This window comes from Grampus griseus (assembly GCF_964374135.1).
Source record: "Grampus griseus genome assembly, chromosome: 6".
In the NCBI taxonomy this organism is placed as follows: Eukaryota; Metazoa; Chordata; class Mammalia; order Artiodactyla; family Delphinidae; genus Grampus; species Grampus griseus.
The window spans coordinates 40,401,196-40,414,204 of record NC_139000.1 but is presented as its reverse complement, the minus strand read 5'-3'; the positions used below and the strand labels follow the sequence as shown (position 1 = coordinate 40,414,204).

Here is a 13,009-nt window from a genome sequence, read left to right as displayed (position 1 = left end):
TTATGGATTTTTGCTCTCATGTTAATGCTGTTTTCCTTTCCTCATGAATAACCTCTTGATGGGTTTTGTCTCTACAGAACAGGGATAACTACATCCGTTCCTGCCGATTGCTCCCTGATGGTCGCACCCTAATTGTGGGAGGGGAAGCCAGTACCCTGTCCATTTGGGACCTGGCGGCTCCCACCCCGCGCATCAAGGCAGAGCTGACGTCCTCGGCCCCCGCCTGCTACGCCTTGGCCATCAGCCCCGACTCCAAGGTCTGCTTCTCATGCTGCAGCGATGGCAACATCGCCGTGTGGGACCTGCACAACCAGACGCTGGTGAGGTGGGTCAGCAGGGTCCCTGACCAGGGCACTGGATTTACCTGTGCTGTGCCAGAGAGCTGTGTGTGTGTCTTTTTAAAAAGATGAAACATAACTGTCTTACTAAAAATTGTTAAGAATAGGGCCGTTTTAAGATGCTGTAAAATCTTGTTTTCTGCACCATTTGAACTTTATCGGATGAGGGGTTGTTTTCTTCCTTTTTTTTTTTTTTTTAATTATACTAAGCATCACCAATTCAGGTTTTAAAATAGGAGGTCGCTTTTATTTATTTTTCTTTTTTATAAATTTATTTATGTATTTATTTATCTTTGGCCGTGTTGGGTCTTTGTTGCAGTGCTCGGGCTTCTCATTGCGGTGACTTCTCTTGTTGCGGAGCACGGGCTCTAGGCATGCAGGCTTCAGTAGTTGTGGCACACAGGCTCAGTAGTTGTGGCTCATGGGCTCTAGAGCGCAAGCTCAGTAGTTGTGGCACACGGGCTTTGTGGCACTGCGGCATGTGAGATCTTCCCGGACCAGGGCTCGAACCCGTGTCCCCTGCATTGGCAGGCGGATTCTTAACCATTGCACTACGAGGGAAGTCCCAGGAGGTCAGTTTTACATAATTAATGCACATAAGGTGCCCGTGACCTCATGAGCTCGTTAGACTTATGTAGTTTGCCACCTGTGCTAACAAACCATCGTTGTCAGTAGGCACTCACTGAGAAGGTTCACAGTGCATGGCGCAGTCCTTGGTGCTGTGTGTATCTGACACGTTCTTTCCTTCGACAAATGATCATTGAGCTCTTACCCTGGGCCCAGGCATTGTGTTGGGTGTGCCTCACCCTGAAATGATCTAGATAATCTGTTGCCCACCTTACAGGATGGATAGACATAACTGTTTGTTTAGAAATGAGGTTGTGTAGGATCGGCACTGATAGGAAAAGCCCTGAAACACGTGTGTCTCCAGATGTCAGCACCTGAGAGAGCAGGAAGCCAGAGGTGTGATCCGCTAACGGGTGTGCAGATGGTGTAGTGGAGCCCAGCTACAGGTCCAGGGGAAGGAGGGAGGAGAAGAGGCCCCTGCTGCCTGTCTGTAATGTATTTTGCAGGACGGAGCTCTATAAATGATTCTAAAAACAAAACAGTTAATCACTTTTTCCCCTTTTGAGTAAGGCTCTTATGAGGAACGGCTTCGAGGCCCCAGCCCCCCTGTTTTTCGTACATTTTACCTGCTCCTGGGGCAGCTGAGTCACGCTGAGGTGCTTTCCACGCTCCTTCCTTGAGAGCACGGCCTCTCATCCTGCACGGCCTCCTACAGTTGCGTTGTTGCTCGCTGGCAGGATTTGTTCTGCTGCTCACTGTGCCCATCCCCAGAGCTTTTAGCAGGGAAACGACTCCTTGCACCCTCTGAAATTCTCGCCTTCTTTCACATCACACCGACAGAATAGGTCTCAGGTTGTATCTTGGATTAGTTCATTTTCACGTGGCTGTGTTTTCTTTTGATTCAGGTGGAGAATTCCTTCCATCAGTTGTTTCAGTTGTTTTTAGCATAAGAGTAATTTGAAGAGGACTTCGTAAGTGTTCAGAAATAAACAAAACGTGCAGGAGATTCAGCATCTCAATTAAACTTTAATCTCTCTACGTATATGCTTTGTTATTACTTTGAATAATAGAAAATATAATAAAAACCAAAAGGAAATCTACGCATAGGGCCTGTAATGAAATTGATGGCTGAGGAATTCTAAACTGAGTTCACCTAAAAATTAACTGTTGAAGGACTTTTCTCCACGTTGGCATCTTCAGGCAATTCCAGGGCCACACAGACGGGGCCAGCTGTATTGACATTTCTAACGACGGCACCAAGCTCTGGACGGGCGGCTTGGACAACACGGTCCGGTCCTGGGACCTGCGCGAAGGGCGGCAGCTGCAGCAGCACGACTTCACCTCCCAGGTGTGCACTCGTGCACGTGACATTTTAGAGACCTGGTTTTGTGAAATATATGAGAGACTTCAGCGGCAATTCATTGACCACATGACAGAGTCACTTTTACTCTGAATTAGATAACTAAAAATTTTGTTGTTTTCTGTCAAAATACAACAGTATATATTTTATTGAAGGACAGAAAAAAATTTCATTTATTACAGGCTTTTAGCAGGTTTTTATTTCAATGACCATTACTCTATAGATCTTTGAATTTCACACAATTGATTAGTAAGTTAGATTGTGGAGATCTGACTCATTACTTGGGATCACACCTTTGGCTTTGATTTCTTCCTGTACAATTCACATTATCTTGATTTCCTTCATTATTTAAGTAGTATCCCCAGAGGAAGCAGTGCCTCCCCTTTAAAGGAAGTGTGTCCTCTATAGCCACCATCACCGTCACCTGTTTTAATTCTAGATCTTTTCTCTGGGCTACTGCCCAACTGGAGAGTGGCTGGCGGTGGGGATGGAGAACAGCAACGTGGAGGTGCTGCACGTCACCAAGCCCGACAAGTACCAGCTCCATCTCCATGAGAGCTGCGTCCTGTCACTCAAGTTCGCCCATTGTGGTAAGCAGGCCCCTGGCGTCCACTGCCTGTCATTCCTCCTTCCTCCTGATTCATTTCAAGTCCGGTCTTTAGTTCATTGACGTGTCCCTCTTCAGAATTATATTACTTCCTCACGCATGCCTACTTCCCAAATACCATGTAATTTTCTGCAGTTTATCCACTTTATCCTTGTCCTGAGTATAAATGACTCATTAAATCTAGGAGAGTGGGCTTTATTTTTCCAACGAAAAGAAACTCTTATTTGTTGCAGATCAGATTAGGTGAGTTTTCTGTGTATCATTTGACGCTCTGTAACACAAGTCTCGGGACTCTGACAAAGGAATAAACACTACCTTTTTTGAAACCCTGTTCCTATAGGCAAGTGGTTTGTAAGCACGGGAAAGGACAACCTTCTGAATGCCTGGAGAACACCTTACGGGGCCAGTATATTCCAGGTAACACTTCACTTGTGTAGCCTTCACCCACTGTGCGCTCACTGCATGGTTCTCTGTGCCTTCTCGCAGGTTAATAACGCACGGACGTGTCCTAGGAGGTAGGAGCTAGTGTCACTCCCATCGCACAGAGGGGAAAACTGTGCCTGAGGGGGAGACTAGGGTCACAGCTGCAAGCTGTGCAGACAGGAGTTGTGTCCAGTTCTCTCTGAGCTCAGAGCCAAGGTGCCGTGCCCGTGGCCCTAACTAGCTCTTCACACCCCATCCCTTTTTACATGTTAGAGTAGCAGTTTCATGTCTTCTGTGAAATTTATTTATTTATTTAATTTTAATTATGGCTTTTAAAATTTTTGTTTAAAATTTGAGCATTTTGCTTGAATATTCATTCGTGTTGTTATTCCTGATTTCCCGCCCCCAAAAGAGTGCTGTGGAAAAGTGTAATAAATCTTGATTAATTTTATGAACTTTTATTCTTATTAACTCAGTGGTACTTTGTGTAGTTTGTGGAATTATTTGCAGGAGAACCAGATTCTAGGCATGATACACACTCACATACAGATCTCTCTCTTCTCTCCTGCTAGTAGGTGAGAATTTCATAGGCAAGTTAAAGAAGATTTCCTTTTTAACCTTCTGTATTTAGGATGTTATTTTCTAGGTGGTGGTCTGTTTTTAGGAATAACATAACAGCGTTGCAGTTTTCTTGACCATGTGGTACTAAGTCGTAGAGGAGATTAATTCATTTGAATCTAAAACTGCATATATTGAGTGAAAGTACTGTGCAAGATCATAGGACAAAAATAGCAGATTCTCACTGTCGTGAAGTTTATAATGTAATACAGTGGTTTTTGTATTGTCGATCACAACCTTTTAGATGGTCCCAACCAGCACTTCTTTAAAAAATGAAATTAAAAATGTTAAGAGTATATTTTTTGTAGTGAGTATAAGTATTATATCTCGTTTCTCTGGGTTATGAAGTAAAATTATGTCTCGGGTCTCTGGGTTGTGAAGTAAAATGTATTTATTACAGGTTGCGTTCCAAAAGTTTGAGAAACACTGGTAGTAGGTTAGCATCTGCGTGTCAAACGTTCAAAGTCCCAGTTAAAATCCTGTGGGCTTTGTTTGTTTGTTTGTTTGTTTAGCACAGTTTAGTTTAAAGTTAACCGTGACTGCTTTGCAGTGGGTGTAGTTGAACATGGTATTTGGAGCTCTAATAAGAGTGGTAACATTTTTCTTACTAACTATTGAACTCCTCCCTACTTGCACATTTATATTCTATTTTTACATAGGGGACGACGAGGTTTTATGTTGAAATATTTTTACATTCCCTATCTCAAAAACTATAGTATTTTCAATATGGTTCCCCACTATTACCTCACCTGGACTCCGAGGCCACCTTCTGTCGTGGCAGACAGGTAAGCCGTCTTTACCTAATTACCTCTTTTACGGAAGGTGAGGGCCGAGACAGGTTAAGTGACGTGTCTAGCATTCTGCAGCTCCATCTACATCCAAGCCATCCGAGTGAAGGTGAGGGTTTTCACGCTGAGAACCCTGTGCTCTTAGCTGGAGACTAGGATTTGAAGTAGAGCCTTCCTTCATCAGCGTCCAGGACTGCCTTTCCTCGCTTGGGCTCCTGTTTTGGTCGAGGGAACATGTTATGCTTCTTTTTGCTCCAGATCCTCCAGGCCTGCCTCTCAGTGTTCATGGGTTTTCTTTCAGTCTTTAACGTGTTCGTGTGTCTCTTCCCAGTCCAAAGAATCCTCATCGGTGCTCAGCTGTGACATTTCTGTGGATGACAAATACATTGTCACTGGCTCTGGGGATAAGAAGGCCACGGTTTATGAAGTTATTTATTAAGGACAAATCTTCATGCGAACTGGACTCCTCCTTGTAGCACTTTGTTCTGTCATCCTTCTGTTCCCCCGCATCCGAAACCAAGGATTTCCAGTACTCATTGCAGTCGTGGAGCTCAGTCCCCGCCTTCCCCCACTTCCTTCCTGCTGTTGAATTGTGAATACTCGTTAAGAACCTGTGATACCAAATCTTCAGCTATCTACTCGGAAGAACATGGATAAACCCTACTTAACAGTGAAAGGAATCTTTAATTATGTATTATATCTGTAATATATTTATTTTGTTTAAAGAAGGCTTTCTAACAATGACTGACTAAATAAAGCTGTCTGCTCCTGCATTGATAATGAAGATGCGTTGTATTTGATACCCCTCCCCCCCTTTTTTTGGCAAAGGAGGGGAAAGGAAGGTCTAAAATAACATTAAAAATGTCACTAAATGTAGACTAATGACTGTATAGAGATGTGAAATGTATAATTACATATGGAAGCAATATGTTGCTGTGTTGTTAGATGTTTTTGTTTTTTACTTATTTTAAAGATGTTTGGAAATTTGAATAATTAGAAGGTGACAGACCATGTCATATTCATTTGAGTCTATTTGGACAACTTTAACCAATATATCTATAGCTTTAGATTATATTCGATAAAAGTAATTGGACTTTTTCTTTTTTTCTTTTTTTGACTTGTTGACAAGTGTCTTTGTAATATGTTTTTAATTCCCTTTTTTTAATTGTATTATAGACAGATGAACAAATTAAATTTGGCCTCAAAGTGAGAACTTAATCCCTTCTGGGTATTTTTGCCACATTTCTTTGCAGAGGGAGATGTATACCTTTGGGCAGTTTTGTCAACACGAGAAATGATGGGTTATTTTTTGACGTGTTCTTTGGGAACTGCACAGATTCAGGGGAGGATTCCTCCCACTGTGCAAGTCAAGTCTTTTACAAGACAAGGAGCAGAGGAGGATTTGCAAGGACCTCCCTCTGAAAATCAGAAAGAATGGACTCTCACCTGGGATGAGAACTTGCTTTCTTTACCTCCGGTTCTTTCCATGTCTTAGCTGGATGTCCCTGAAATGGACACAGGCTGTGCCATTGTGCCAGAAACATTGTTGTTAACTTTTATGTTGTTGTTGTTGCTGTTAAACTATGATATGTGACTCCTTTTTTTTTTATTATTATTTTTTGTTTGAATGCTTTAAAAATCCTTTAAGTCTGTGGATCTGCTGATGTACAGTGCCTTTGCTGCTATGGATCAAAATCAAGAGAACTGTGTAGATAAACTTTATTGTATAAGTAGAAAATTACTTAATTTCATACTAGAAATGGATGGATGCTGCAAGTTGAAATGGATTGTCCATTGACGTTCCTAATGTGGTAGCAGGAAAAAAAAATGGTGTCTTAAGTGCTTAGTGTTTGATGTCTTTAACAGTTTCGTAAAACTCTACAGTGTAGAAAGATTTTGATACTAAACTGTGCATTGTACATAGTTCTAATGCATTGTATTGACCACCAGTACTTCTATAATGGTAGATTGTTTGTGCATTCAGACTTTTAAGCATTAAACATAAATAACTTCTAGTATGCTTATTTCTAATTCTTTGTTTTGCTGGCTTTAGTTTATTTTCATCTTTGACTGTGCCACTCGTATATATTAAAGATTACTAGTTTTATTCAAGGGAGATTGCTGTAAAAAGTCATGTGGGCTTTCTGATTGTTGCTGTTTTGGTTCTGTGTTTGTTCCTACTTGAGAAGAGCTAGAAGGGAGGGTGGATGGAGGTTATCGATGACGGCAAGTATTTATTGCGTGCCTCTTTAGTTTGTCAAAAAGTTGTCATGTTACCGAAAGCCGTGATGCTTTAGAGCTGTGCTGTTCAATATAGTTACCACTGGCCATTTGTGGCTGTTTGATTTTAACTTGATTAAAATTTAAAATGCAGCTTATCAGTCATACTAACTACATCTCAAATGTCCAGTTTGCCACATACAACTAGTGGCTAGCATGTTGGACTACGTCAATTTATAGAACATTTCCAAGATCCCAGAAAGCTCTGTGGGACCAAGGCTGCTTTAGAGTTAGCCGATGCATACCATTTCCAGCCTTGGGGGTTTGGGAACCGTTTCCAACGTGATACACTGAAGGCTTTGAACGCCTGAGGTCCCTCGGGCTGCTCCTGCTTGGCTTTGTGAAGCTTCAGCATAAGAAGGTCCTTAAAGAATTCTAAACTTCTGGGACTCAAAAACCTGACATTTTATGCATCCACTGGGTAGAAAGAAGGCTGGGCGTTGGGAGCCCCCACGGTGGTCTGGAGTGTCTCAGTGATCAGCTGTGAGAGGTAGCGAGTCTTTAGGTGCTAAGAGTTCAGCAGTGTTCATCATGGAAGCAGCACTTCACATGTGAGTGCCATGAGTGCTGCTACATCAGATGAATAACGTTTTTGAAGCATTAGCTTAATTAATTTCTGTTTATCCTTATTAACATTTCTTATAAAGTAATAGAGAATTGGAGTAAAAGAAAAATCATCTTGACACAAGGAGTCTGACACTTGCCTACTGTGTTGACACTTGTAGAAGAAGAAAGCGCCTACCTCAGGGAGTTAGAACTTTTGTTTGGTGCCTGGTGGGTCAAGTCTGTGATGCCCTTCAGTTTTCTCCTTAGAGAGATCCAAAACACTGGCCGTTGTACTGGATCAAAAATCGAGGTGAACGTGTGAATAAACCTAGCTTTTTAAAATAAATGGGCATCTACTTCCTCTCACTGCTGAGGTTTTATCAGATTAGATTTTTATGTCTCTGATATCAATCTCAGGCCTGGATTGCTGTGCACAGCAGTCTTGATGTTGTCGTTTTAATTATAACTTGGTCTGCCATAGTTTTTACTCCCAGTCTGGTCTTGGAGAGTCTGAAGAACGACAAAGACAGAATCACCCTGAACCAGGGAAAACTTAGTTCCAATGAAAGAAGAGAATGGTGCGTAGGACTGGAAGGTTGACTTACGTAGAACTACCAAGAAGTAAAAAGAATCCCTGATTGAAGACCTTCCAAGACCGGCAGGTCAAATGTACAGTGATAGATGCTAACATCTAAAAGTTTTTGCAGGTACACACCTCACTTGTGGGCCACTACTTACTGGCTTCTTGGCCAGTGAGCTGCAGAAGATCAGTCTTACCCTGGAATGGTGTGTGTTGAAGCTTGAACCGCAGCCCTGTAACACCTGCAAGTGGTTGGAGTTCCGCAGCCATGGCATATCCAGAAACTCAGTTTCAGGCCATCTCGTAGCCACGAAATCCTGGGACCCTACAGCCAAGAGCAGGAGAAATTGATGTCGCAATTCCTGGACAGAGGTGCAGTCCCCGAGCAAGACTTTGATCAGCTAGACCGTCAGTGATGCTCTCAGCTGCGCCATATGGCCAGTTTTTGTATCCTCAGTTGGACATTCTTGCACTGGCATCATATAACTAAAGGGATTTGTCAACTTATATTTTTGGCAGTTGTAAGGAGATTTGTACTGGAATTCCTTGCCCAGCATTAAGTAAGCAGTTACAAAATTCTAGAGATGTGGGTACCAAAAGAAATTCTTTCGACGTTCTTGGATATACATGTCTGGAGCTACCAGCTCCTGGGCAACCTGTAGGGTGGCATCAGCAACGAGCTCTGGGTCCTGCCACCCCTCAGTTTCCCACTGGGGCATCAGCAGCAGAAGCAGTGACTCACCACCATCCCTGTTTTTTGTTTTTTTGGGTTTTTTTGTTGTTTTGTTTTTTGTGTGGGTTTTTTTTGTTTTTGTTTTTTTTTTTTTTTGCTTTTAACTAATTGCACTTATTTGCCTTTCAGTTCAAGCTTCCATTCAGAACTGACAATGGAAATACTGTATTTTTGACAACCCAAGCACGTCAGAAAACCTCTCGTGTTGGAACATTTTAACACCAATGCTGTTCTAGTGGTAGGAACTTAACTTTCGTTACAAGCTGCTGTTAACATTTTATTTTAGTTCTTTTAGTTTTAGTTCGGGTTTTTGGCAGCAAGTGGCAGAATTTTTTGGTCCCAGATAGGAACTAGCAGCGGAGCTGGGCTCTAGTTTACCTCTCCCCAGGGAAGGAAATCCTCAGCTGGGATCTTAGGTATTTGGCCTACAGGGAAGGAGAATTCCCACAGGGCTGCCTTTAGTCCAGAGGAAAACCATGAGCACAGTGCTTTCACAGAAGTTGTTCTGTCTGATCTCACAGCAGGCCTAGACAGGCTGGATGCCAGAATACTGAATTTACGCTATAGGGCACAAAGCATCAGAGGACAACAATGATTTTCCCAAACTCTCTTATCTCCCAGGGAAGACAAGTCAGCCTAAACCCCAAGGCTGTGGACTTGCAGTTGAAATTCTGTGCCCACTGTGGCAGATGAGAAGGAAATTGGGAAGGGAGCGTTCCAGATGCTTATACCTTGCTGCTCTTCACCCCTTAGTTTCACATGAATTAACTGGCTCTGGGGACTTTGACATCACAGCATTGCTTGAAAACTCCTTGAATCAGTCACAGGTAGTCTTTTGAGTTCTTGCAATGTGTGTACTCACTGTGTCCATGATGGGCTCGTAGAATTCCCCACGCCTGACCCTGGCATCTCACTGCTCAGGTGGGGAGCCTCCCCCGTTAACCTGACACTGTAGCTTGATGAAAATATTTGGAACTAATAAGTTTTCTGTTATTTTGGCAGAAGACTTAAACTCACATAAACGTCGTGCTTTATTTGACTCGCGTGCAGCAAATAAACGTACACACACTAAAAGGTACATGTGAGGTGTCTGGGTTTTGAGAATTTAGGCAGTAAATGTTTGGACTCTTCAGGTGGAGTCCAAACTAATGTCCAAATGGTTTCTAGTGGCCCAGCATTTCTCCCCAGACTTAGGTAGTAGTTGGCCATTTCTCAGTCTTTACTAGATGCCTCCACAGCCTCTTCTAAAAGAAGCTACCATAGGTGGTACCCTGGCCATGTCTTGTGTCATGTGGCAGAAAGAATGAGCTGAGTTCGCTATTTTTCTTCTTCCAGGAGGCTGGGAAGTAGCAGGAGAATGAGTTAGTGGTGGGAATTAAGTCAAAGGAAACCGTCAGGGCGAGCATGTGCCCTTCCACCTGTGGACAGCAGCACATGGACAGGAAGCGACCCCATCAGGAACCACCAGGAGGGATGGCGTGAGACCCCCCCCGACCACCATGCATCGAGCAGAGCAGAGTCTTCCTTAGGACAACTACCCATTATTTGAAGAACTTCCGTCAGATGCCTCTGTGCCCCCAAAGAGTTCAGCTGAAACAAATACTACTCGCCTCAACCTTTACTGGGTCGAGTCTTAGCGTCATGCATCCAACTCGGAGAAGCTTGGTGCTGCTGAAAACAAAGCACCCTCCCCCCCCCAAAGTCTGTTCATCTTTCCCAGATGAATGTATTAGTCGAAGCAGTCGTCTGTTAGGCTTTGTTCTTCAATCTCCTGCAGCTACTCATAGCCCCTTTAATTTTTCTCCCAAGTAGACAATCAGTGTTAAAGAAATGTGATTTCAGGTTTTGTGGCTGGGTTGGGAAGTTAGGGTTTCCAGGCTGACGGTCAGTCAACCCCACTGCGTGCACATCTTTAGGCCTCAAAGTTTTCGAGAGAACAAGAACAGCCTCCTGGTCGCAAGGTGGTGGTTGTGAAGGTTACTCTGAGGACAAAGGCCTTGATTCACAGACCCCTGTTCCTGAGTGACCGTCTTAAAGCATAAAGTGCCCCTAGTGAGAATTTTAGTGATACACAAGCTGCCTAAAAGTGAAGGATTTAGCTTCAATCCCTGAGGGGCTGTGGGCTTGCATTCCTATCAAGATGCTCAGCATGAGGTAGTTGCCCTGGGCCGATGCTGGCTTTGCAGGGATCCTGCTGTGCGCGCAGCTTTGAGCCAGGAGCACCAGACTTGCGTTCAACACCTTCAGACGTTTAGCTGACAGCATTTCCATCCCACAGCCTTTTTCTGTTTGTTTGAATATGTATTTTTCTCGCCGAAGATTTGTTTTCATATGAGTTACAGAGAACAGCACTATGGTGTCTTTTTCATAATACATGTTCTTAGATTTGTGGAACTCATGGAAACTTGGAACCTGACCCCAGACCTGCAGGAGTGCATAAGATAAGGCAAGTTGGTGGTGTTCAAGCTTATAAAGGTTTATCTCTTTTTTTCCACAGCTTTATGGAGATATAATTGACATGTAACATTGTGTGAGCTGAAGGTGTACAATGTGATGATCTGATACACATATAATACTGTGAAATGATGACCGCAGTAAGGTTAGTTGGCACACCCACCACCTCACTTAATGACTGTGTGTGTGGTGGGAATATTTAAGGTTTACTGTCATAGCAACTTTCAAGTATATAATACAGTACTGTTACTTAGAGTCACCGTGCTGCACATTAGATCCCCAGAACTTATGTATCTTATAGCTGGAAGTTTGTATCCTTTGACCAATGTCTCCCCTATTTCCCCCCAATCCCCTTTCCCTTATCCCCAAGCCCCTGGAAACCACTGTCCTATGCTGTTTCTATGAGTTTGGCTTTGTTTAGATTCCACATACAAGTGGGATCATAGAGTGTTTGTCTTTCTCTGTCTGACTTATTTCACTTAGCATCATGCCCTGGGGGGTCCATGCATGTTGTAAACAGCAGAATTTCCTTCTTTCTCATAGCTGCATCATATTTCCTGTGTGTGTGTGTGTGTGTGTGTGTGTGTGTGTGTGTGTGTGTATGTATGTATCACATTTTTTTAACCCACGTGTTGATGGACACTTAGGTTGTTTCCATTTCTTGACTGTTGTGGATAATGCTGCAGTGAACATGGGGGTACTGTTTTAGTGGCTGCACCAATTTACATTCCCACCAAAAGTGCATGAGGGTTTCCTTTTCTCTACAACCTCACCAACATCTATTTCTTGTCTTCTTGATCATAACCATTCTGACAGGTGTGAGGTGCTATCTCATTGTGGTTCTGGTTTGCATTACCTTAGTGTTTAATGATGTTGAGCATGTTTTCATTTACCTGTAGATATCTGTATGTGTTCTTTGGAAAAATATTTAGGTCCTGTACTCATTTTTAAATCAAAATTATTGTTTGCTATTACGTTGTATGAATTTCTTAAATATTTTGGATATTAACCCCTTATCTGATATGTGATTTGCAAATATTTTCTCCCATTCCATAGGTTGCCTCTTCACTTTGTTGATTTTTTTTTCTTTTGCTGTGCAGACAGCTTTTTAGTTTGATTTAGTCCCACTTGTTTATTTTTGATTTTCTTGCTTGTGCTTTTGGTATCACATCAAAAAGTTCATTGCCAAAACCATTGTGAAGGAAATTTTCCCCTGTATTTTCTTTTAGGAGTTTTATAGTTTCAGGTCTCACATTTAAATCTTTAATCCATTTTGAGTTAATTTTTGTGAATGGCATAAGATAAGGGTCCAGTTTCATTATTTTGCATGTGATTATCCAGTTTTAACACTATTTATGGAAAAGACTATCTTTTCCCCATTGTGTATTCTTAGGTCCCTTGTCAAATATTATGTGGCTATATAGGCATGGATTTATTTCTGGGCTCTCAATTCTGTTCCATTGGCCTGTGTCTGTTTTTATGCCGGTACCATACTGTTTTGATTACTATAGCTTTGTAGTATAGTTTGAAATCAGGGAGTGTGATACTTCCAGCTTTGTTATTCTTTCTCAAGATTTGGCTATTCAAGGTCTTTGGGGGTTCCATACAAATTTTAGCATTGTTTTTTCTATTTCTGTGAAAAAATGCCATTGAAATTTTGATAGGGATTGCATTGAATCTATAGATGACTTTGGGTAGTATGGATTTTTTAACAA

General features: G+C 42.4%; 1 protein-coding gene across 3 annotated transcripts in view; it reads left to right on the top strand.

Moving 5' to 3' along the window:
- The window catches only part of LOC309824445 (transducin-like enhancer protein 4), a 153,415-nt gene extending 146,738 nt beyond the window's left edge, over positions 1-6,677 (top strand). For all 3 annotated transcript variants that reach the window (XM_082657323.1, XM_082657322.1, XM_082657321.1), the window contains 5 exons: positions 78-325; positions 2,106-2,253; positions 2,705-2,855; positions 3,213-3,289; positions 5,033-6,677. In XM_082657323.1, the coding sequence (XP_082513449.1) occupies positions 78-325; positions 2,106-2,253; positions 2,705-2,855; positions 3,213-3,289; positions 5,033-5,140 (732 nt within the window). In that variant the 3' untranslated portion in view covers positions 5,141-6,677. The remainder of the gene's footprint in view (positions 1-77; positions 326-2,105; positions 2,254-2,704; positions 2,856-3,212; positions 3,290-5,032) is intronic.
- Positions 6,678-13,009: the final 6,332 nt, after the last annotated feature.